General features: G+C 33.9%; 1 protein-coding gene across 4 annotated transcripts in view; it reads right to left on the reverse strand.

Annotated features, from left to right (window-relative positions):
- Window positions 1–27426, reverse strand: part of KIF18A (kinesin family member 18A) — an 86340-nt gene that overhangs the window by 16493 nt on the left and 42421 nt on the right. For all 4 annotated transcript variants that reach the window (XM_021925936.2, XM_021925937.2, XM_021925938.2 and 1 more), the window contains exons 11-13: window positions 27255–27419; window positions 20515–20636; window positions 17053–17288 (exon numbers count right to left, since the gene is read on the reverse strand). In XM_021925936.2, the coding sequence (XP_021781628.1) occupies window positions 17053–17288; window positions 20515–20636; window positions 27255–27419 (523 nt within the window). The remainder of the gene's footprint in view (window positions 1–17052; window positions 17289–20514; window positions 20637–27254; window positions 27420–27426) is intronic.

Below are 27426 nucleotides of genomic sequence, written 5' to 3' on the forward strand. Positions count from 1 at the left end.
AGGAACTAGTTCAGTGTATCATATACTTACATATAAGAGGTAGTGGGTAGCAATGTATGTTATGGTTTCTGAGTAATTTTGCTATTTCCGCAACATCTCTTGGGACTTTAACTCCTCAACATATTGTAAGTGTGCTCCATTTCTATTACCTTGAATGATTATGACCCATGGGATTTATAAGTGAACAGGACTTTTTGAAATTTATGTCCAAATAATAACAAGAAGCATAATGTCAAAAAATTTAAAAGAAAAAAATAACTACTATTTTAAATCCAGGATCAACATATGTTTTATTTATGAAAAAAAAGTTGTAGTCAGCTATGGTACAAAAGCAACAATATAAGAGGAGTACACCTGCATAAAAAGAATCCACTGTTCATCCACCCAATTATTTATTAAGTACCTACCATACCATGCTAGGTACAGTGGTAAACAAGATAGTTAAGAATTTACATTTTTGAGGGGAGAAGGCAGATGAAATAAACAAATAAAATAAATTAGGATGATAATAAATTAACTGTAAAGACAATAAAACAGAGAAATGGAATAGACAGTGATGGGAGATAGAAAGGATGTTTTAACTATGATGGCTAGAAAGACAATTCTAAGGATGGGATATGTGATCTGAGACCAATGGCTAAGGAGCCAGTTCTATGAAGATCTGGGGAAAAAGGCAGAAAAAATAGCATGTGCAGAGATCCAATAGCAACAACGAATTTGTTGAGCTCGAGGAAAAGAGGCTAGTTTGATTGAAGTGCTGTGAGTTAGAGGGACAGGCGGAATGAGAAGAGGCTAGAGAGATCAAAAGGGGTAACTTATGTTAGGATTTATGGACAAGCCAAGGGTTTTGATTTATTTCAAGTGCAAAGGGAGATCTGTGGAGGGTTTCAGGAATGGATATAATGTGATCTGATTGATGTTTAGGAAAAAGATTGATTTGCTTGCTGTGTCAAGAATGGTCAAGAGAGAAAACAGAAAAATCAGTAACAAGGCTATTGCTATAGCTTAAGCAAGAAATGACAGCTTGGGTAAGAGTGGTAGGAGCAGTGATGGAGAGATGTGAGAAGGGTATTATAATATCTATGTATGTAATTAGCTGCCTTATAATAAAGAGTTCACAGAAAGTAGTATACATTAATTCTACATAAGTAAATTAAGAGAATTGACAGTGCTCCATAAAACCAGGAACCATTTATGCATGTCATTCCCTCAAATTTGGCATTCTTTTTTGTGACATCCCCTTCCCCCTACTCCCACTTATCAAGCTTGGGGTTCTGTCCTCTCTTCAGGAGTTCTGATCCATGTAACTGTAGGAGTCTTGGAATCTGCATTTTTCCCTTTCTAGTTTGGACACTCATAGAGACTTGAGGCAGCAGAAACTCTTTGGGGTTTGAGGTTGTAATTTCTTATTCAGAGATGATGAGTGTTATTATTATGCTGACGTAGGGGAAAGGAAAGAAAAGGAGTAAGGATAAGTAGGAAATGGTCCTAGAACAAGAGTAGCAGATAGAGACGGTACTGAAAATGAAGTTCAGCTCCTAGGAAGTTGTACCAAGGGCAATTAATGGGTAAGATTTAAGTTGGTAGAATGATGTTAAAAACAGCATCTCTTTTTAGGTTAGATACCCTACTTCCTCTGCATATTCATCTCTAGATACTCCTAAACAATTAAAACAGGTTTATAGACCGTTCCAGGCATAGACACACTATGTTTTCAGATACAAGGCCTAACTGCTCCTCTTCTAATATTTTGTTAATATAGCATTCAATTCTTTCAAAAGGAGCCAATGCATTTTGATCCATGTTTAATGAATCTTGCAAATGCAAAATACAAACTTGTAATTGAATGAGTTTTGATAAAAGAATATACATATTAGAATCTTTTCTTTTTGATAGGGACGGAATTTAAAAAGACAATGGCTGCTTGAAGAGTTTCTCACTAGAAACAGTACTTGGTTGGCACACTTGAGAAATATCCATAGTACAAGAAGGCATTTGAAGGTTAACTGCAAAAGACAATTTTAACCCAAGTGATAACCTGAATAGAGGCATCTAGCTCCCATTCAGATTCCCTTTAAAATGATCACATCATTTAAAAAAGGGTAAACTTGACCTAATGTTGGTAATGGGAAAAAATTATCATCTGAGTGCCAGAACATCAGAGGACTTTCTGAAGAATATTGTATAGCTCAGAGTCTTAAAGGAAGGCATGGAGGAGAATAACTTAAAGTAGTCCCTATCCTTTACCCTTCAGTGCTATCCCAAGGAGTTAAGTAAAAGACACTGACAGATGTCAGTAAAGACCCTTAAATTAGAACCACGGATGATGGGGTAGGTGGGAGTTGGGGAGAATGAGCGAGATACAGCTATGCAATATAGTAAAATGGTAACATCTGAACACTAAAAGTAGTGCTAAGAGGCTCTAAAATTCAGTCCTCGCTCAGCTGTTTCAGTGCAGGAAAAAAAAGACTAGAAAGTACCCAATGTTATCAGGCTTGTTCCCATCACTGGTGGCTATACCACACATGGATGAGATACACACATGGATGAAATCTGCCCAAAGGGGCAGATATGCAGCTGAGATTACCTGTGGCTCTGGTTCCTTCTCTACATTCCCTGGGCTGTTGGATTAGTGGACAGGAATATATTTTTTCCCCTTAATTTTACAGGAAAAAGCATAATTATAATAAGCAAACAGAAAACTCACTGGACCTATAAAAAGAATCTATAAAGAAATGACAGAACTGGCATACAAACTCAGACTTTTTGCTAATCCAGATGCCAAGTTCTTCACCACCACACAATGCTGAGCCCCTACCATAGAAGTTAATTAAATCACTTAAGCAATGACTAAATAACTAAATGAACATGAACATCCACAATTACACTGATATTTAAAACTATATTTTATAGATTATTTGATGATACGAAAAAATGTTCATTAATGAGGTAGTATACAGTATGATCCCAATTTTGACAAAACAAAACAAAAACAAATCAAAGCACACAAACCTCCTGAGCAAAAAAGGGGGGAAAAGTAATAGAAAACAGAGAAGGAAATATAACCCAATTCATCAAAATGTTAACACAGGTTTATAGCTCACTGGGGAAATAATGAATTATTTTATTTTCCTTTTTATACATTTGATTATTTTATATAATAAATATAATCCTGCTCTGTAAAATAATAAATGACCAAAAAAAGGGGGAATAATGTTTGGGGTAGTGGATAGGAAGCCAATAAAAAATCAGTTCTTTCAAACTTCTGAAGATCTCAGGAACTGAAGGCATGAGGTTGTCTCTGAAAGCACAGGGTGGAGTTAAAACAGGAGAATTCTTGGAAGTCTGTATAAGGAAGTTGGATTCCCAGATCTCCCTTACCCCATTACCATCACCTACAATGCCAGGTAACTGCTCCTTTGTTACCCCATTAAAAGACATGAAGTTTTACTCTCTGGACAGGTTGCAGACTGGGGCCAACATGCACAGCTGACACTAGGTGCATTAAATAATTTCTTAATAATAAATTTATGCTGATTTTTCTCCCACTTCTCTATAATACTGGTAGCCAGGCCCATATACCCCCTAAATGGGAAATTAAAAAGTTCTTTGTAAATGGAACATAAAAATAAAAAAGACTGACATTTGTAGGTTCCCCCAGATTGACTAGTTTTCTGGAGATAGCTATAAAGCAGAGCTTTGTTTAATAAGTCCAACTCTAGTTTTTGTAATACTCATTAATAGTTTAGGAAACATTTTAAAATATTTATATGATGCTTTAAGGCATCCTATAAAAAACTGAAAATGTCCGTTTCAGGATAAAGTGGTGAGTGTTCTATTCATCTGTTCCTGTATTATGGCTAGAGATTCCCGCTTCAAAAAGTTTGTTTACTGTAAGTCCAAAGACAGACTTAAAAAGGAAGTTAGACAAAAACATTTTGTTGAGACTGCCAAGTTTTAGAAGCCTCTCAAAAGACTTTTAAGTATTAAAACCACTTTTAAAATTAACTGTAAATGCATGCACTGAAATCATGGATTAGATGGAGAAGAAATACAAATATTTTCATCATTAATAATCCAGATTCTAAAACAATGTGTTACAACGTAAGTATATTAACATTGTGTACTTGTACAGCATTATAGAGTATTAAATTTGCTATTAATAAAACCACAGCTAAAAATAAAAACAAAAACAGTGAAATCATAATGAAAACATAATTAATTGGCATGACAAACTAAATTACATTCGCTAAGTGGTTATAAAAATTATAAATAAATATTTGGTGAGTGGTTAAGTGGTTAAAAAAGTAAACAAAGTTTGTATATTCATCTGCCATTCACTATCTCTCAAATGTGTAGGATTTTAAGATATATAATTGATGAATGGTAGTGTAATAAAAGCAATAAATTGGGCATTTTGATTTTGACAGTAAAACATAGGAGAATCTGATGAAGTACATAAGAAAGACTTGAAAAATGTTTGATAAATTGACTGCCTATACCTCAAGAGAAACATGTACAAATGTATTTATTGGTGGTATTGCTCTTTAAGCTACTTAAGTCTACCTATAAGCACAATCTAGTCTACTTCGGTATTTGCATCTTTCAAATATTTCAATTCTCCAGGAAGTCTATCTCACAGATTTGGCTGAGGACTGTGAAATATTTCCAGTAGAAAGCAGAAAAAAAAAGCGGGGGGAGATTGCTTCATGTCTGTTTCCCTAAAATTAGTTTTAAAAAATGTCAGTATATTCTTACTTCTAATAGATGTTTTTAATAATGTTTTATTTAATTATAAAATATTTCCTTAAGTAGGCCCTAAAATTAAATGTTACACATATTAACATATGTATAAATATAATGTGAAATTATATACTTTATATATATATTATATAACATACACATGTCACTTCTTACCTGATCCTACTAAAATACATTAGCAAAACCAGAGAAGAAATAAGGTGGTGGTGTTGCAAGTGAGCTAATTCTTCAGCTCTCATGATTAGAAGTTAAAACATCTAAACACTAATGAATCAAGAAACAGCAGTATAGCATACTGTTTAGAAATATTGTAAATACTGTCTGGGTACGGTGGCTCATGCCTGTAATCCCAGCACTTTGGGAGGCTGAGGTGGGGTGGATTACCTGAGGTCGGGAGTTCAAGACCAGCCTGGTCAACGTTGTGAAACCCCTTCTCTACTAAAAATACAAAAAAATTAGCCGGGCATGGTGGCGGGCACCTGTAATCCCAGCTACTTGGGAGGTTGAGGGAGGAGAATCACTTGAACCCGGGATGCGGAGGTTGCCCCGAGCTGAGGTCATGCCATTGCGGTCCAGCCTGGGCAACAAGAGCAAAACGTTGTCTCAAAAAAAAAAAAAAAAAAAAAAAAAAAAAGAAATATTGTGAATACTGTAAGTTTGTTATATATAATCATCCAGCATATATTCCAATAGAAAAAAGATAAATCCCCAGTAATTTTATATCTTCCTAATGATAGTTTTAAGAAATGCTGGAAATGTCCTTAAAACAGTTGTCAATGACAAGTCAAATCCAAATAATTTTAAACCAAATGCTTGGTTTTAGTCCATCACTACTATAAGAAAAAAGGAATAAACTTACACACAAATGCTTCCTAGTAGCAAAAACTGAAAGGCTCAAGTAAGATAAGGCCTTTACTTACTTTAACTATGACATTTCTATGTCATGGGAATTATATAGTTTAACAATCTATATCTATTTTTCACTGAATCTGTACTTTAAAAGAGTGGTTCTAACCACTGGCCACCAGGAAAGTTACAATGGGGATCATCTTATACACACAAATGGAATTTAGTACTAGATGGTTTTAGTGTTTATTTAAACTTCATTATTTTATAATTCATTGCTCACAGCAAGAAAATGACATGTTCAGAGTCATGATAGCAATTATATTTGTTGTTGCCAGAGTTGGAGTCATGTTTCTTATTTTCCAGGTAGAAGTCAGGTAAAAAGTAATGCAAGTAATACACAGTAATAACACATATAATTAACATAATGGATATTTAAAAAAATAAAACTTTCTTCGCAGACTCAAAAATATGAATAGGAGGCAACATACTACTTCATTGCTCCCAAAATGAAATGCTATCACCTATTATTACTGAAAAGAGAAAGTAAGCAAATAAAATCTGAATATCTTCATAACTTAAAATTGGGTTACATCAAAATCAAAACCAACCATGAATATGAGAGAAAAAGATACATGTAACACATTTGGCAAAGGATTTAGAGCTTGTGTATGTGTGTGTATGTATGTCTATGTACATATGTGTATATAGCTTGGCTGGTCTGTCTCTGAGAGAAATAATTCTTACAAAATAAAACAGATAAGAGCAAAATAAGGCAAAGGAAGAGGTAGTTAATTCAGAACAAATTACAATTAGACAAAAAGTACATGAAAAACTGTTCACCTTCACCTTCATTACCCACTTACAATGGTAGACTATAGTTTTAATAGTTCTGGGGGTGGGGAATCTGACAATGCATATCAAATGCCTTTAAAATATACATACTGTTTGATTAAGCTATTCTTCTTCTAGGGGCTTAGCCTAAGGAAATAATTAGGCAAGTTGCAAAATAAATATACATGCACAGACATTTAGTGGGGTGTTGCTTATAACAATAAAGTGGAAACAAACTAAATGTTAATTAGCAGGAGATTAGGTAAATATAATATGCAGTTACTAAAAATGACTTAAATTCATATTTGTTGATAGGAAAATGTGTCTACAGCAAGTGGTTCAGTGAACAAGAGGCTGGTTATCAACTATATGTATAATAGATTCCATTGTTTTTGTTTTAAAAAAGCAAACCACAAATGTATGCTTAGAAAAAAAGTCCAGTAGGCTATTAAAACTAAATACTAATATAAGTTAATAAAGTATATCTTGTTTCTTTTGGCTCGACTATTTTCCAAATTAAAATAAACAAATATTTATTGCTAAGACAGTAATAAGGTTAAAACACTAGTGAAAGGAATAAAAAACTTAAAAGCCATGGGAATACAAAGAAATATATGCAGGCAAAGGAAAGATGATCCATTAAAAGGATGGTTTAATAAAGAAGGAAGTATCTGAATTGGATTCTCATTGTGGAGAAAGATTTAGGCCAAGAAGTGGGATGGAGGTAGAGAAAGCAGCATTTGAAATTGATGGAAAAGCCTGGAAATTGCAGAGGCCAGAAACAGAAATCATGTTAACAGAAGGTTGGCATACCAGGTGCTGGACCAAAGTATGCCTATAGCTTGACACTGGACTTGGAAAGCCTTTGAAGACCCTTCTGAGAGGTCTACACTTTATTAGGAAGATCACTTTGTTGGCAATGTGAAGTGTAGACTGCAGTGGAGAGACAAGAGAAATTAAAACTAGTTTAGATGTCACTACATTATTCCTTTCTTATGGCAATTTTTCTAAAAATATTTTAAGATAAATTAAGAAACATCTTTTTCTCTCTTTGTTTTAAGTAAATCTCTAAAACACAACTACTAAATGGCAATTCATGTGGTTTCTTAAGTAGAGGGGGCTTTACATTTATTTTTCAGGTTTTTGAAATACTTCACAGATGGTTCCTTTACATAAAATAAAGAGGCTAGATAATTTATCACTAATGCGCTAAAAATCCCTCTCTTAAAAATGGGCAGGACTTTTGGGGTCATCTTTTGATGTGCCACATCATGTGTTCTGAATGATTTTACCCAGAGGAACTAATTTATCAAAAGTTTAAGACTGCAAACGTTAAAAGATTTACGGAGCTGTATGTTATTGTAAAGGAAGAATGCAGTATTTAGCAAACATGAGTCATAGGCTGCAAAGTAGGGTTCATGACAGGGAGACATTGATGAATGCGATTAGATCTAATTGAGGTTTGGTACAAAACGATGGGAAGGATTCTTCTTTTGCAAGCAAGCACTCCTGTTAATATGTACGTGAGGAGAAATTCTGGGAAACTATGCTAAATCAAAATTAGTTGGCAAAGTTCTAAAGTGAAATCAAATATTAATGTATGCATTTCAATAAACACTTCTAGGCTACAAACGATTGATACAATTAGTGTACTCATCATAAATCTGGATTCTTTTTAACAGCCTTATGACTCATGGAATTCATAGTTGCAAATGATACAGGTAAATGAATTTTTACTATTTATAAGATATGTAAACTTCTAAGATAAAGTACCATTAAATTAACTAAACTAATATAAGATAAGGTACCACTAAATTAATCAAACTAATAAACATTTTATAATACACTTACGAGACATTATCATGGTTAGGGATGTATAATACTTCCCTACGTATTAGTTCCCTAATATGTAGGGAACTATTATCGTAATACATAGAGAACTATTATAGTCCTTTAAATTAATCCAGCAGTTTGAATAATAAATCAACCTGTAACCTTTTGATATTTCTCTGTGGGAAATAGCAGATACCATGTTTCTCTCTCAGTCTCATTTTCCCAGTATTTATACTTACCAAAGATGGAAAAGGGACAATACAAAGAACCTTTTAGTTCACAGTAATATTTGCAGCTATAGATGAATAACTAAATACTGTCTTATGTACATGGGGACAATGAGTCAAACAAAACGTATTTAGGTCTACAAGCATGATTTCCATTGTTTCATGATTAAATTTTGTTGCCAAATGGAAAAAATATGGAAGATTTGGTTTATTAACATTTTCTGCTTTATATTTGTTATATGAGAAATTAGTATAGAGATTTCCTGTTTTTCAAATGAAATTTCCTTGGATTCAAGTAATTTTAGGGGAAACTTAAGCTTATGTGTGAACTCTATATTCAATCAGAATATCGGTACTATATGAGAGACTGGTTCTCCTAGTATCTTTTATTGTACTTTAAGATAAAATCACCGACATTGGGTGCAAAATTTTAAAAAAGGAAAGGTTACAGACAGAAATATTACCAAATGTGAGTTTCCAGATGGATAATGAGGAAATCTTGACTTTTCATTTAATGTCAGAAATTTTATCAGTTCCATAAATAAATCGTGCTGTCAGCACCCCCGTCTTGCACTACACTCATTGAGTGTGCTATCTGTTTTCCAGACCCCAAAATAGGTACATATTTTACTCTTAGTCAATACACTTGTTTGGAGGTAAAGATTTCAAGTCAAATAAATATCTATCCAAAAATCAAGTCCAGTTATTAGAAAATAATTAAAATTCATAAAATGTACAAAATTAGCTTCTTCCTGCATAAGAATTTAGGCTTATTAATTTAAGAAAAGTAACAAGTAGTCTATGTCACAAAAATACAAAATATTGTATCTAACAATCTCTTCAAATGTATAAAACACTTATGAAGAAAACTCTGAAACTTTGCTGAGGAACATACAAAAAGATATGAATATAGAGAGACAAACTATTCTAGAGTAAGAAGATTTGATATTGGAAATATATGAAGTCAATTTATGAATTAAAAAAATTTCATTTCCTTGAAACTGGAAATTATTCTGATATTCATTTCCTAGACAAAGCAAAGAATATTTTTCAGACAAAGAATAATGAAGAAGGGCTAGCATACTGTATAAAAAAATACTCTGAAGTATACATATTAAAGTAATAGCTACTGGCCCTAAGACAGACAAACAGGCGAAACAACAGAGTAGAAATCGAGTAAACAGAATTATATATGACTACTTATTGTACAAAAAACACAGTTGCTGTAAGGATGCATTGCCAATATATCTATATAAGAATGTTAGTCTCCTTGGAAAAAATAAATTTAGATTCTTGCCTATCATTTAACATCAACACAAATTAGGAGAAAGTGGAAAGGAAAATTTAAAAACTTATGAATGGAAAGGCCTTTTGAGGAAAGATCCCAAAGGCATTGAGAGAGAGAAAAAAGCTATTTTACTACATAAATGTTTTAACTTTCAGCATTAAAAAGGAAACCTCAAACAAAAGCAAGAATAAGTGGTAAAACTTGAAGGGTATAGTTATACTATGTATATTACAGGAAAAAAGTCAATATCCCTTAGTGATTTCATCCTGTCCTATGGCTTTAAATATCATCTAAATGTTAACAACTCTCAAAAATTTATATTTTAGCTTAGACTTCTCTCTTGAACTTCAGATTCTTAACTGCCTACATGAGGTCTCCACTTGGATGTATCTTAGACAAATTTAACATGCCTAGAACAGAACTCCTAATTTTCTACAACCTCCACCCTGTATACCTACTCCATCTGAAGTCTTCCTTATCTCTCTGAAGGTGACTCAATTCTTTTAGATGCTAAGTTCAAAAATTTTAGATTCAATCTTAGGCATTTCTTTCTCTCCTATTACAAATCTAATTTTCTTCGAAATCTTGCTGGCTCTACCTTCAAAACATTTTAGAATCTGACCACTTCTCACCAGCTCCGTTGCTATTATCCTGGTCTGAATCATCACCATTTTTTGCTTGGGTTATTCTAGTAGCCTCCTCATGTTTCAGCCCTTGCCATAGTATAATCTACTCTCACCACAGCAGTCAGAGAGATTATTTAAGACCACAATTGAGATATGTTACATTTCTGCTCAGACCATGTCATGGCTCCTTGTTTCATTCAGAGTAAAAGACTAATTAAGTCCTTTATAGTAACCTAGGAGGCCCTATGTGATCTGCCTTCCTTCCCTTTATCTCTCTGATCTCCTCACTACTTTCATTCTCTTTTTCTTTGTACCAGTTATGTATCCTCACCAGCCTTTGAATATGTCAGGCAAATTCCTATGTTAAAGATTTTGCACTGTGATTGTGTCCCTCTACCTAAAAAAGTTTCTTCTCCCAGATATTCATACAGCTAATCCTGTGAACTCCTTCAAGTTTAATCAGTGAGATCCTCCCTGACCATGCTATTGAAAATAGCAATCTCTCTCCTCCCTGGCCACACTCCTGAACTCCCTTTATTTCTTTCTCATAGCATGTAGTACCTTCTAGCATTCTGTTTAATTTATTTACTATATTATTGTCTTTCTCTACTAGAAGTGAGCTCCTTGAGGGTGGTGGAGTTTGTTTCATACTTTGATCCCTATCATCAGACAAGTGCCTGAAATACTGCTATAAGTTAAACACTGTTGAATGAATAAAAAAAAAAAACCTACACTTAAGATCTTGTAAAACAGTAACCATTGTTGAAAAAGATGACTATATCAGAAAAATGTACAAAGGATGGCTGGGCAATTCACAGAAAAAAGAGTCTTCAATTAAAAAAAACACACTCAACTATATTAGTATGGAAAAAAGATAGTATTTATGACTATTGGCAAAGTATCAAGAAGCATTGCCATTACTTTCAATGATGAAAACCACAATTACTTCTGCCCCAACCTAAAAATTAGCAAAGACAGAAGTGGGAGAGAGTGTCCAAGATTAAAAAAGACTGCAGAGGCCTGAACCTTGTTTGGATCTTAATTCAAACAAATCATAGAAACAATTTATGAGACAATGGGGGAAATTTGGACACATTAGATATTTGATGACATTTTTCTTTTATACATACTTGATGTAAATGGAAGAAATGATGTGCCGTCTGAGATCTACTTTAAAATAATCTAGTGTAAGAGCTGGGATGGAGGAAAGCAGATGGGTTTTCAAGATTAGACATGAGCTGATAAGTTTTAAAGTTAGGTGTGTTGGACATATGGTACTCATAGTATTCTTTGTGCTTATATACATGTTTGTAATTGATTTACTAAAAGCAGAAATTAAAAATATTTTAACACCAAAAGCTGGTGAGGCTAAAACAAAAAAAAGCTCATTCATTTATACTGCTGGATGGGGGTTAAAATCACCTAAAGGAGGGGAGTTACTTGACAATATATATTGCAAATTTTGCATAATGTTTGCATAATTTATCTTGAGCCAGAAATTTTACTCCTAAAGAATTTATTGTAGGGATAATCAGATATGAGTACAAAGATAAATATACATATTCGCTTACTAAAAAATTCCTTGCAATAATAGTGAAAATTTATTAAACAACCCAAATGCCCAACAATAGAGTATAGCCTACATTCATTATAGTTAATCTCATCAGATTTTTTTTTTTTTGAGATAGAGTCTTGCTTTGTTGCTTAGGCTGGAGTGCCATGGTGCAATCTCAGCTCACTGCAGCCTCAACTTCCCAAGCTCAAGTGAACCTCCCAGTTCAGCCTCCCAAGTAGCTAGGATTACAGGCATGGGCCACCATGCCTGGCTAAGTTTTGCATTTTTTGTAGAGACAGGGTTTTGCCATGTTGCTCAGGCTGGTCTTGAACTCCTGGCTCAAGCAATCAGCCTGCCTCAGTCTCCCAAAATACTGGGATTGCAGGTATAAGCCACTGTGCCTGCCCCAGATTCTTAAAAGCACTGCATGTGTGTGTATTTAAGTAAAAAGAATATAGTTAATTTAGTAAATACTTTTAAAGGTCCCTAAGGCACTTGAACTCACTTATAAACACCGTTCCTATTATTCCCCCTTGACACTATTCATCATGTATACAACACACATAATTCATGAAATGGAAAATACATAATAAATAAATAGTTCATCTCTAAAATAATTTGAAAGAAATAGTAAAGTAACAAGCCAAGAACAAAACTTTATAAAAACAAAACCCACCTTCTAATATGTTTTCAAGAGAAAATACGTAATTATAAAATGTAACATGGCTTCAAGTCTTTCCTTCAAAAATACTATGAGAAGGAATTAAGAGTCAAGTAAATTCTTTTGTTTTATTGTTGACAAGTATAGTCTATGCAATTATACTGTATGTGAAATACAGATTTTTAAATAGGGAATAATGAGCATCATATAGCAGGTGGTCAGTATTTCTCGATCTTGGTGTTAAAATCCTATTTCCTTTCTAACATCTTGAGTACATTATAAAAAAAGAATTACGCCCAAAAGGTATAAGAGAATCTGAAAAAAACTTAAGTTTTGCTCTCCAGAGATCGCAACTAGGTCAGGTCACATGCTTTATTAAATGAAAAAGAATATATATGTGTACATACAATATATATGTTTTAAGAAAATCTATCCAACTTTCCCTATTATCTTAATGTAAAGGTATAATATAGGGAACTTCTGCTAATAATAAAGATGGAGATAATTCCGACCAACCTTTCTTTTGAAGGCAACCAAAAGTCTGGACAAAAGATAAAAAACATCTGTTTGAAGGCACTGGATTATTAATAAGATGGTGAAAAACTATAGGTGAGTATCAGGAGGAAGTTGGAGGCTCAGGAAAGTAACTTCTGCAATTTCAGCTAATTTCCCCTTGAGGTTGTTTGCTTATGCTGGAAGAGCTGGCAGAAAAGCATAGCAACAGTGTTAAGAACTTTGTGGGAATAGGGTGCTGGAATTGGAAATTAGGATCTTTGTAAATCTTCCTTGCTTTGAGTTGGGACTCTGAACAGCTATACTGCAGAGGGCAAATCAGAAATAGGCAGGCCCTCAGGAAACTACAGTTTAGTATCAAATTATCTCAGTCTCTGAAATAGGACTCAAGTGATTTTGAATTGCTAATGCTACCTGGAGTCTGAAAGAAGGAATTGTAAATATTCTCTGAGATTTTTAATATTGTGATCAGATGCATCAAAATATTCTGCAAACAATTTTGCAAATACCTGACTGGCACACAAAAAATTTGCGTGCATATGAGGAATTAAGACCACATGCAAGAAAATCAGTCTAAACAGACCCAGTGGTTACAGACTTTGGAATTCTTAGACACAGACTTTAAATTATAGTTGTCTCTCAGTATCTGTGAGGGATAGGTTGCATGATCATTCTAAAATTCATGGATGCTCACATTCTTTACATAAAAAATAATACAGCATTTGCACACAACCTATACAATCCTACCATATGCTTTAATAATCTCTAGATTACTTACAATATCTAATACTACATATATATTATGTAAATAGTTATGATGCACTGTTTAGGGAATAATGACCAAAAAAAGTCTATATGTTCAGTACAGATGAAACCATGCATTTTTTTTTTTTGATCACTTGGTTGAATCCATGGATGCAGAACCCATGGATATGGATGGCTGACTGTAATTATAACCTTTGTACTTAATAACAATTTTTGCAAAGATATGAAACTATAAAAAAGAATGAAATGGAAATTCCAGAATTGGAATGTAGTGACTGAAATTAAAAATTTTATGGATTTAAGGATCATTTGATAAAGCTGAAAAAAGAAAGTAAACTGCAGAATGTGAGAAACAAAATTATCCAGAGAGAGAAAAACACATTAAAAGCAAAAGAGTAAAAGGCATATACAATACAATGAGAAAGTGCCATGCAATATAATTGGAGTCACAAAAGTAGAGGAGAGAGCAAAAGTGACAAAAGCAATAGGTGAGGAGATAATGGTTAAGAACTTTCCAAAACAAATGAAAGATAATGCAGAAATAAATTCAGAAAGTCATCAACCCACTTAAGAGAAGTAAAAATAAAGTCAACTAGGCATAATTTAATAAAACTATTAAAAGCCAAAGACTGGGAAAATATTTCAATAAGCCAGAAGTCAGATTGTATTCACAGGTGCAACACTTAACATAAAATCTGACTTCAACAGATTATTATTCTCTGTGAATAAGGTCTTACATATTAGCCCTTCATTCCCAACTATTTGTCTATTTGTCTTAGGTGAGCTAAATGTGTGCTGGGACACATTTGAGCCAAATGTCCCAGCACACATTTAGCTCACATAAGAAAAATGAACTCTAGTTGGGAGTGAGGGGTTAACAAACACCAGATCTCAAGAAAATTCCCCATAATGGAAAATATAGGCAGATTTGACTATATAAAAGTTAAAAGTCCAATAAATTGATCAATTATTGCTTAACATATATATATATATATATATATATATGTAAAGCACCAAATGAACAAAGAGTTATTAGATACGAAGTGCCAAGCAAAAGACTAAGCAAACAAAAAGCCCCTCAAACCCATAACAAATAAACAAAAATTTTCACTAGTGCGAATGAGCAAAGGATACCTCACAGGGGATGAATTGGCCTTGTCAATAATCTGAGAGTTACAAATTTTAAAAGACTATGCGGCTGGGTGCGGTGGCTCACACCTGTAATTCCAGCACTTTGGGAGGCCGAGCTGGGTGGATCACGAGGTCAGGAGATTGAGACCATCCTGGCTAACACGGTGAAACCCCGTCTCTACTAAATATACAAAAAATTAGCCGGGTGTGGTGGCGGGCTCCTGTAGTCCCAGCTACTTGGGAGGCTGAGGCAGGAGAATCGCGTGAACCCGGGAGATGGAGCTTGCAGTGAGCAGAGATTGTGCCACTGCACTCCAGCCTGGGTGACAGAGCAAGACTCCATCTCAGAAAAAAAAAAAAAAAAAAAAAGACTATGCATTATTATTATTGCTGTTGTTACTACTTTTGGTTTAGGTGAAGATTAAACAGGTACTCCCATGTGTACTAAGCATAGAAAAAAATTATAAAAAGCAGTTTAAAATGATGCATTAAAAAAAAAAGATATATCCTTTACCCTGGCAAATCAGCTTCTAGGATTCTGCTATGCACACACAAATGGGAATATACAGATATGTTCTCTGATGTACTGTTCACTAACAGAAAATGGTTAATTAAATTATGGTATGTCTATTCTCTGGATTCTCAAAAACAATACAAAAATGAGGTAGATTCTTCATGTATGTACCCTAAAAATGTTCATAATAAACAAATAAAACCAACAAACATAATAAACTAGCAAAAAAGTTGCAGACCACTATGTGTAATGTGCTAGCATTCATGTGAAACTTATCAAAAAGCTTTATGTAATACAAATACATTTGTATTATACACATACAGCAAAAATAAATATTTAACAGCATTTAATCTCTGAGATACGGCATAAAATTGAGGTTCTGAGAAGAGTTGAACATGGCACTCTACTTCTTATGTTCTACATTGTCTGAATTTTTTTCTTAACTAAGATTATATGTTAGCTTTGCAATTAAAATGTCTCATACATACTTTTATGAAAGAGAAATATCAAGTGATTTATCAATAGAAAAATAGTAAACTCTACATTATTAGTTGATCTTAAGAACAGATTATTATTATAGAATATGATATGATTAATCATAATTTCCTGCCCTTAATAGAGGTTACATTTTAAGGAAGGATAGGAAGCAAAATTATTCCATCAAAAATAGGTAAAACGGGTCAGGCATAGTGGCTCATGCCTATAATCTCAGCAATTTGGGAGGCCAAGGGAGAGAACTGCTTGAGTCCAGGAGTTTGAGGTCAGCCTGGGTAACATAGTGATACTTTGTTTCCACAGGAAAAAAAAAAAAAAAAAAAGCCAGGGGTGGTGGTGCATGCCTTTAAGTCCTGGCTACTCCTGGGGCTGAAGTGGGAGGATTGCTAGAGCCCAGGAAGTGGAGGCTGCAGCAAGTTTTGATTGCACCACTGCACTCCAGCCTGGGCAACAGGGTGAGACCCTGTCTCAAAAAAAAAAAAAACAAAAAAAAGAGGGTAAAATTAGAACATCAATGCATACTTGTTCTAGATCTTTGGACGATACTGGTGAATTGAAATGACTATAAAGGTAATATTCCCATTAAGTTTTTTTTATTTTTTTGAGATGGAGTCTCGCACTCTCGCCCAGGCTGGAGTGCAGTGGCGCCATCTCGGCTCACTGCGAGCTCCACCTCCCAGGTTCATGCCATTCTCCTGCCTCAGCCTCCTGAGTTGCTGGGACTACAGGTGCTCACCACCATGCGTGGCTAATTTTTTTTATTTTTACTAGAGACTGGGTTTCACCGTGTTAGCCAGGATGGTGTCGATCTCCTGACCTTATGATCTGCCCGCCTCGGCCACCCAAAGTGCTGGGATTACAGGCGTGAGCCACCGCGCCTGGTCCCAATTAATTTTAATAAAATAGCCAAATCTATTAAAAATTAACTGTTCTATAGATTGATATACAAAGGTTATCTTTAGAAATAATGTTACTATTTACTTAAAACGAAAGTTATACTTACAACAAGGAATAGGCTGAACTGGTCCAAGTTGTGGAAAGGTCATAAGAACAGAAATCCCTGGTGGATCATTTTGCTTTGGTTGTTCAGCAGTTTGGTCAGCCCAAACTACCACTTTTTTCCTCTCCACCAAATGTTCGATCTCTTTGAAGTCAGACTCAAAAGCAGCATTTGACAGGCCAGCATCTTTTAATGTGCAATACTGTTTTCTTAGGGTTGGAAGTAAAGCATTCAATACTCTATATACAGAAGACGAGAAGAAAGGAGAGATAAATGTTATATCTTAAATACATTATTTTAGTTCTTTTATGTAACACCCAAAGTATTAGCATATCATTAAAATAATTTCCCATGTATGAACTAAGTTCTAGTCTCAGATTGTCTTCACTTGCTTCCATATGACCTTGGACAAGGCAAAAACTGAAGTTTTTCCTCTGTAATGTGAGGGACAGATAAATAGCCACTACTTACAACAGGAGATTGCTTTGAGGACTAAATAAATTAAGTATATTTATTTACTTGTTTTTTAGAGACAGGGTCTCACTCTGTGGCCCAGGCTGGAGTGCAGTGGCATGATCATCTCATTGCAGCCTCGATCTCCTGGGCTCACTTGATCCTCCCGCCTCAGGCTCCCGAGTAGCTGGGAACACAGATGTGAGCCACTACATTAACTTTTTAATTTTTTTGGTAGAGATGGGGTCTTGTTATGTTGCCCAGGTTGGTCTCAAACACCTAGCCTCAAGAGATCTTCTTGCCTCCACCTCCCAAAGTGCTGGGATTACAGGGATAAGCCACTGTGCCTGGCTAAATGAATTAAATGTACATAAAAGCTTTTTGCAAACATAATGTGATTTCCAAACCACAGATGTTGTTACTGCTACTAATTATCATAAAATTGAAATGAAAAATTAATATACTATGTGAAATGATGAGATATATTTTAAGTATACAATATTATAACACACACACACACACACAAACACACAACAAAAGAACAAAACCTACCTCTCCTTTAAGTTAAATGACCTAAAGAATGGCTTTTGGAATGGCACTTAAAGGGATTTTAAGGAGAAAAGTTGTGGATAAGGATGGGGAGTACAAATAATCGTTAGGGCACTGGATTCATCGCTCTAACTCAAAATCTTCCTTATTAGTAGCAATTAGAGCAGCACTGAATGTAATTTTTTGTGTATCAGACTTCTATGTAAGTGGTCACTGAAGAAATGTCACAGCTAAACAGTTATACATTTATACACTCAATCAGTGGTTCCCAACTTTTCTATAAAGGAAGATGTCTAACATGAATGATCTTGAAGTGATTCAGTCCTGGAATCCTGAGTCCATCAAGATGATGTTCCAGTCGTCTCATAACATCGAGGAGAAGAGAACCAGTAGAATTATGGATAGGGTAGTGGGAAAAGACTAATCAGGCATTAATTTTCATACACAAGGAAACAGCACCTTTTAACCTATGAGTCTTAAATATTTCAATAGCAGCACAAAAAATTGTGACCTTTTTCCTTTTGGTGGGGGTTGCTGGAGGGTACTGCAATTAAGTAGGTAACAAGTACAAGAGAAGTTATTAATCAAAGGCAATTAAACAATTACTTATTTAGCATCTACACTAATCAGGTACTGTGCAGGAAAGTTATCATAGTAGGCCTGACACTGCTAAGAAAGGCTTGGTTATAAGGTTGACACCTGGCTGGTATTTTAAAATACGGATTTTAGGAGGGTTCCCAGCATTTCCAGAACTCATATGACAAGAGTGGCTCACTGTGCTTAAACTGTTTGCACAAACAATGTGGTTTATGCTAAAACACCTTCTTTCCTTTTGAAAAGTCTGGAATCTTGATACATCCTGGCAGAAAGTGCCTATGCAACTAGCTTCCAATAAAAACCTGGGGCACGGAACTCAAAAGAGCTTCCAAAGCAGACAACATTTCACATGTGCTGCCACAACTTTTTGCTGGAGGAATTGTACACATTCTGTGTGATTCCACTGGAGGAAGACTCTTGAAACTTTGTGTCAGGGTTCCTGCAGACTTTGCCCCCTGTACCTTTTCCCTTTGCCGATTTTGCTTTGTAGCCTCTTGCTGAAATAAAGCACAACTAATAATAAAACTATATGATGAGTCTTGTGAATCTCCCTAATGAATCACTGAACCTGAAAGTAGTCCTAGGGACCTATAACACAGGAATTATATCATGTTATTTACTTTCATGTTTAATCTTTTCAAAAACTTTATATGAAATGTATTATAATCTATTCATAACCTTTATATGAAATGTATTATAATCTATTTTTATATAAGAAAACCATGGCTTAGCAAAGCTAAATAATCAGCATAAGGTTATATTGCTCATAAAAGCTGTAATTCAAGATTGATTCCAAAACTCATCCTCTTTCTTCTATGCCACATTGCCTCTGTGATGCTGTGGTTCACCGATTTTCTAAATTATTGAGTTAGTCTTTTTCCCTCCATTTTAAGGTTAATGTTTATCTTAAGATAGTGTATTCATCTAGGGTCTGATATAGCAAATGTAGTATGGTTAAAAGAAATTAATGTTTCTTGACGACTTCAGCTCTTGTAAGTGGTTTGAGTGTTAGCAAATGAATATTCAATATCTGCTCTAGGAATAGACACAGAAAGTATAAAGAGATTAGTTTGAGCTTCCAGCCACATAAGAATAACTCCCTGAAGTTTTTCATTTTTCTTTTTTAAAAAAAGGTATACTAACATGATTTCCTCTAAATCAAGATAATTAATTATCAGTTATTTGAACATACTAGTAGAACATGAATAGATTCTTAGAGTAGCAGAAAGCAGTTAGAGAAATAAATTTCTCATTTGCATGGAACATCAAAGTGATGCCTAAGGAGTTGACTGATGTATCCAATGTGACAAAAAAAGATTAAGCCATACTTTTTCTTTTTTACTATTATGTTTTAAAAATAAATGACTAATGTTACTACTGAGCTAGAAGAGAGAACATAAAAGGTCTCTTATAGCATCCCATAAAAATCAGGACACCTGATATTTAGCAACTTCACTGTAATGACAGCAAAAAATTCTGAAATTATGAATAATTAACAATTGCCTACTTAAAAATTCAAGTGATGTTAACAGCACTTGCTTCTAAGAGGAGACATGGATGGCTAGAAGATAGAGGTAGAAGGCAGATTTCTTTTCAATGTGTAGGTACTTATGAAATTTTGTATTCCATAGCATATATTAAGTAAAAGTAACGTACTTTTAAAGAAAAACACTTTCAAATTTATAAAGCAATGTAAAAAGTTTGTTGGAAGGAAAGAACTCTCTTAATGTTTTCTGGTTCAGGCAGACACTTAAAAATAATGTATCCTGTAACACATAAAACTCAATTTTCTGGCAGTGGAAAATTGAACTTCTGTGCTTCAGATATAGTGTTAAAATCGGAAAATAGGTAGATGTATGTACTCACGCCTCAGTCTGCCTGTGTTGCTGTTCCTGAAGACAAGCTAGATCCATCATATGTCTAATCTGTGCTTTCAAATCTTTGTTCTGGAGGTGCAAATGGTGACAATGAAGATCTTTCTTGAGTTCCTAGGACAAACAATATAAAATGTACTTCAGATTACTCTAAGAATATTAAAATTAAATCAGTTTAATAACACTTATTTTATATTGTTGCCAATAGTTTTAATTCTTTTTAGATATTAAATGATATGTTTAGAAATAATTTGAAAAATAAGAGTTCTGGAAAAGGTGGTCTATAATTTACAAGCAAGATAAGTTTTCATGTTTTGTCAGAAACTGAGTATTAGGAATTTAGAAGAAACTTTACTGTGATGACAATTTCTTGGTCTATCCAACTTGTTCACGATGTTGTAAAAATACATAAATATGACCAGTTTGTGCTTAAATGTCACTTCCTCAGAAAGGCTTTCCTTGAGCATTGTATTTGGATAGACACTCTCCACCCCTCGATATTGTCATAGCATTGACTGCATTGATCAGTAACAATTTCACTGATGTATTCATTTATTTATAATTTCTCTGTTCATACCAGAACATACAGTTTACCATCAGCACAGGCATTGAGTCAGGTTAGTTCAGTGTTAAAGCCCCAGTGTACTAAGTCTTGAGTTGTGTGCAATAAAAATTTCTTTTTTTTGCATGAAACAAAAGATCATAAGGTTGATATCACCTTTGGTTGGATGATATGGTTAGAGCACTGGCCTATGAGTCATGTGATTTTAGAGATGGGCTTATAAGGCCTTGAAACAAATGCTACCTTAAGTTGAATATACAGCCTTTATGGAGATCAGTTTACTGGACTAAATTTTAAGAGCTGGATCAGATGATCTCTTCAGTCCTTTCCAGTTAGAAAATTAAATGATCATAATAGTGTGAACATGTTTGCCAAATATTCCATCTGTTTTCCCTTAAAAGAAAAATATCCTTTATATACGTCCTCTGATAATCTTCTTTATCTTCTTGAATCTTTCTTCTTTTAAAGAGAGAAGACTTGAGACCCACTCTTGATACAAGCTTCATCCTAGCAAAAGTGTGAAAATGTTTTTTGTAGGCTCCATTTTCCTAAGCCTCATCTGCCTAGGGCCAGGTGTCCTGTAATCTACTACCTAAAGTTACTTGTCTTTCCTTAAACCTACTAAACCTTATCTACAGAAAATATCAGCGAAGGGATTACACCAAAGTATAAATGGTGATAATCAAATATTCTCAGAAACTTTATTGGAAATATTTCAGTCAATACAATGAAAAAAATTTAAATTCTTTGGACACTTTGAATGGCTAAGACAGGAACCCTATATGTAGGAGAGCTATGCCTGGAAACTGGACACTTCCTCCTAGGGACAATTCCCATAATCCATCTTAGCTTTAGTGAGTGGAAACAATGCAAAGTATTCTTCAGATTCTTTTAAAGAATATTAAGATTAAATCAATTTTAATAAAACTCCTTTCCAATGTGCAGTTGACCAATAATTTTCTAAAATGTCAAAGTTATTTTTTTCCTTTTTAAAAAGTACTTCCAATGCCAGTTATTGAGACTATGACAGAGAACAATGTCACTCATCCTGTTTGTCTGGATATATTAAAGTTAGGAGTTATTTATGTAATTCATTATACTTCAAGAAATATATCAAATGTTTTAGAAAAAAATTTATCTTTGGAGGCAGGATGATATGGCTAGAGTCATGTGATTTCAGAGATGGGTTTAACCTAGAAACAAATGTCATCTTAAGCCAAATATATGCTCTTTATGGAGATTAGTTTACTTGACTAAAATTAAAGAGCTGGATCAGATGATCTCTTTGGTTCTTTCTATTAATAGTTAGAAAATTGGATGATCATAATAGTGTGAACATGTTTGCCACACATTGCATCTTTTTTCCTTTAAAAAAAACCTCTCCTTATAGCATTAGGAGAAATACCTAATGTAAATGATGAGTTGATGGGTGCAGCAAACCAACAGGCACATGTATACCTATGTAACAAACCTGCACATTGTGCTCATGTACTCTAAAACTTAAAGTATAAAGAAAAAAAATCCCTCCTTTATACACATCCTCTGATAATCTTATTCCTTTATCTTCTTGAGTCAGTCTTTTAAAGAGACAAGACTTGATTGTATAATTATATCAATCAATAATGGGTCTTTGGCTAGCCTGTTAACTTTGGAAAACCAAGTTTACAATTTGAGTCTTTCTTGACATACTAATGACTAAATCTGATTGGAAGAACACGGCTTATTTTGAGAAGTATAAGTAGGCCAGTAATGGCTAAAGTATAGAGTATAATGAAAGGTGATATATAAACCTTGAGAAGTATTCAGGTGCCAGATCATGCTAGGCCTGGTAACTCACAATGGAGAATTTATTCTAGGGAGAAGGCACTGAAGAACAACATGATCAGTTTTACCTTTTAAAACTCACTTTGGTTGCAGTGGAGAAAATGAATTGCAGTAGAACATGAATCAGAGAAGAAAGACCAAATGTATCAGTCCAATAATGGGGCACAGGAGTCTGAATTAGGGATAGCAGTAGAGGGGTATAAAGAGAAGTAGACAGATTCAGAATATTGAAGAGTAAATAATGCAGGAGAGTATAGAGAAAACAGCAGCAATTTGAAAGTCAGAAGTTCTGGGTATTTGTCCAGAGTTGTTTGACCTTGGATAAGTTCCTTTATCGTAAAGCTATGTCTCAATTTGCTTATATAAAAAATAATGGCTTATAACTAGATAATTTTCTCAGCTATTTTTTCAGCTATAAATATCTGCACAAAAAAGAATTGAGGGTTAGATTTGGGTGATGGCAATGAAAATGGTTTTAATTTTATTTGTTCAAGTTATTTGTGATAAAATGCATAAAAAACAAAGATGTAAAAATCAGTTCCAGGTTCACATTCAGGTATACAAAAGTTCTTCATAAGAGAAATCTAGATGACAGATTGGTAGAAAAATTAATTTGACCATATTGAAAAAGTTTTAATTTATTAAAAATAATCTAGACAATATTGATTAACTTCATAAACACTAAAAAGTAGACAAAAAAGCAAACACAAAATAGCAATAATAATGATATCAGAAACAATACCATACCATTTTTAAAATTGGAAGCTTATGGTAATGTGGGATAGAAAAGGCAAACTAGTAAATTTCTACAAATGACTTTTTTGCCTCCTTAATATTTCATAAGTTCTTAAGTACTTCTGCAGTTGGAATGTTGATTACATGGACAAACATATAATACAAGCATAATGTAAATTAAGTTAGGATATTGAGAGGTGAAAATACTCTAGGAATATTATTTAAAACTTATATACACACATATTTAAAATTTTTAATTAATATACTTAATGCCACTGAACTGTGTATCTACACATGGTTAAGATGGTAAATTTTATGTTATATTTTACTACACACAAAAAGTTGTTTCAAGACTCTTCATGAGAAAATTTTTGCTGACTAGAAGGGGTAAATAATCTATGAGAATATCATAGCCCGAAGTAACCAAACAAATTAAGGAAAGTAGTTATTTTTAAATGAGGTCAAAGTTTAACACTAACCAAAAGACTTAAGAGTTTTATATAGTTTAGAAAATGATGATCTTGAGAATATGACTGCTTTAGATATACAGTCTCCAAATAAACAATTAAATAATAAGTGAAATAAATTGAAAAGTACTGTCAACATTCCACACCTGCTACCAATCCAAGAGAAGCAACTCTTGTGCATTAAATGAGAAACACTCATTTGCCCAGGGTTATCAGTCGTTTTCCTTGAAACGATTTTATCAACGACATAACCATATTTCAGTATTCCTACAGGTACTGTGATAGAGCCTGTTGCATTCTATGATGAGCCTCTATGGCTTTATATGGAATTTCAGAAGTTATATCCTCTGATCCTAGCTAACCATATTATAGTTTATTGATGAATCTTGTCTTTTTTTGCTTACTCCTTTTGAGTCGTTATATCATCTTAAGATGGATACAACATTTTTTTAAAATGTGCTATAGTTTCCTTCTGAAGTAGATATTCTTAATCTTGTGTCAATGGAAGGGTTTTAGGAAACCCAAATGACTTAGGAAATATGCAAAATTGTATGAATTTTACCTCCCCAATCTCTCATCTGGGAGAAAATCCACACAGCTTTGAACAGATTCTCAAAGGCATCTATGACCCCCAAAAAGGTCAGAATCACTGTTCTGGAAGAGAAATTATATTATATATTATATTAAATTATATTATATGATGCAGTTAACTCTTTTGTTAACTGTGTACACTCATTCTTTGTACAACTTGCTTAGCTATTGATGTCTATGCTATTGTAGCTTAGAATAGTATTAAACTATTATTTATCATTCATTATTATTTGTTAAGTGCTGCTAGGCTTTGAATATAGCACTCCACTTAAGCTCATAATATCTTAAATACATTTATAGATGACAAATTAAGACATTAATGTTAAACGCACTGTCCAAAGTCATATAATTAGTGTTAGAGTTGGTATTCAAAACAACTACTGTATGCCAGAATTACCAAACACTCCAACTCCAAAATCTATCCTCTTTCCAGTGTTTACATTCTTTTTGTGGGGAATATTTTAAAGTGCCTTACAGACTAAGTTACATTATTGCAAAATATTACTAGAATGTGCTGTATACAATATTTAATGTCCTAATCTACTTAACTAACTGACTGGTATGCTTTTATCAAGATATTCTGAGGTGCAGATTAAATTGTTGGCTCAATAAATATCCATACTAAGGAACTACTGTCTTTGGCTTCCTTCTTAGCAAACAGGATATCTGCTGCTTGCTCCTTTCACTACTTTGAACTGTCATCATTAACTACTACTGCTAGTCTTTTCTCTCCAGTCATGTCTGAGCTTTCATGTTAAAAGAATAATCATTTACAGCCATTGCTAACCCATCAGAGAATCCATTCCCCAGTCATAATGCATTGACTAATATCTTTGAATTATAAAAAATTAGTACTTTTGAACATTAAAGATCTCTGGCATTTGTTGGTAAATATTTTATATTTTCTTTCACCTGTATTTTCTATCTGGTGCCCTTCTAGGAATTAAAAGATTTTAGAAGTTTCCATATCAATTAGCTGACACAGAGTTATAGAATTTCAGAAGAGCATCACCAAAGTACAGACTGTAGATATTTTTCCTTTTAGAAAAAGACTGAAAAGAAGTTGTTCTTTTATTAAACTATTAAGTATTTGGGTGAAAATTAGTTATTTCATAGCAGTTGCTCCTAGTTGCTTAGCCCATATTTACTTTCTTCTTCTTTCTTATTAAGAGATCTCCAATCCCATTACTGGGTATATACTCAAAGGATTATAAATCATTCTACTATAAAGACACATGCACACATATGTTTATTGCAGTACTATTTACGATAGCAAAGACTTGAAACCAACCCAAATACCCAACAATGATAGACTGGATAAAGAAAAGGTATATTGCACATATACACCATGCAATACTATGCAGCCATAAAAACGAATGAGTTCATGTCCTTTGCAGGGACATGGATGAAGCTGGAAACCATTATTCTCAGCAAACTAACACAGGAACAGAAAACTAAACACTGCACATTCTCACTCATAAGTGGGAGTTGAACAATGAGAACACATGGACACAGGGATGAGAATATCATATGCCGGAGGCTGTCGGGGGTGGGGGCAAGGGGAGGGAGAGCATTAGGACAAATACCTAATGCATGCCAGGCTTAAAAACTAGAGGACAAGTTGATAGGTGCAGCAAACCACCACAGCACATGTGTACCTATGTAACAAACCTGCACATTCTGCACATGTATCCCAGAATTTAAAGTTAAAAAAAAAAGAGAGAGAGCTCCGATACTGTTCAGAGTAATTATGCAAAAAAAAAAAAAAAAAAAAAAAGAGGTCATCTTTTCAGAATGTCTTTTATCTACAGATAGCCATGTGACATATTTCTAGCCAACACATTAGTCTGTTACGAATTTTTGGAAACATCTTTGCTCTCCTATATAGCCATCCCCCCCTCCTTTCTTTCCTCTTCTTCTGGCTTAGGTGTGTAAACTTGAGACTAGATATGAAACAGTAATATTACAATCATGAAACGACAAGCATGATAATGACATTTTAAAGGTACTGCATTAGAAATGAACTGCATACTTCCAAGACTTATTGTTAAGAGAACAAAAGACAGCCCACACTAGTTAAGGCACTAAAGTTAGATTACTGCAACCTTGTAGCAGAACATAATTCTAATATGATACTGTCATTACCCATTACTACACTTTAAAAATAAAACCTTTTGCCATTCTAAGGTGGAATATCTTCAGTTACACACACACACACACACATACACACCCTTTCAAATCAACTTTAACCATAACACATTTAATGTTGACCTCATTTAAACTATTTTTGCATAAAATATCAACATTTCTAACAAATTACCTACATAATGAATCCTCAAGTACAGTTTGAAATAGAATTATTTATTTTAACCTAAAAGCTACCTTATAAAAGGATGCAATCACTTAGAAATAACATTTAAAAGTAAATTAAATCTCAGAGTTATGAGGCAATAATAGTTGTCTTATGAAAGACATTCACTCAATAAGAAAGAGAACACATTTTAGGAGCTCAGTTCTTACAAATTAAATCTGAACATACAGAGATATTTGTACCTTTGGAATATGACCGTTTTGACCTAAGTGTCCCATTTCTTTTTCGACACGATGGAGCCAATTAGTATTCTCATCAAATTGCTTCAGTTCCTCCTCCCTCCTTTTCTCCAGGTAGCAGCGACGAGTTTTCAACATTGCAAGTCTATGATCTCGTTTTCCAGTGGCCTGAAAC

This window comes from Papio anubis, chromosome 12 (genome assembly GCF_008728515.1).
Source record: "Papio anubis isolate 15944 chromosome 12, Panubis1.0, whole genome shotgun sequence".
Lineage (NCBI taxonomy): Eukaryota > Metazoa > Chordata > Mammalia > Primates > Cercopithecidae > Papio > Papio anubis.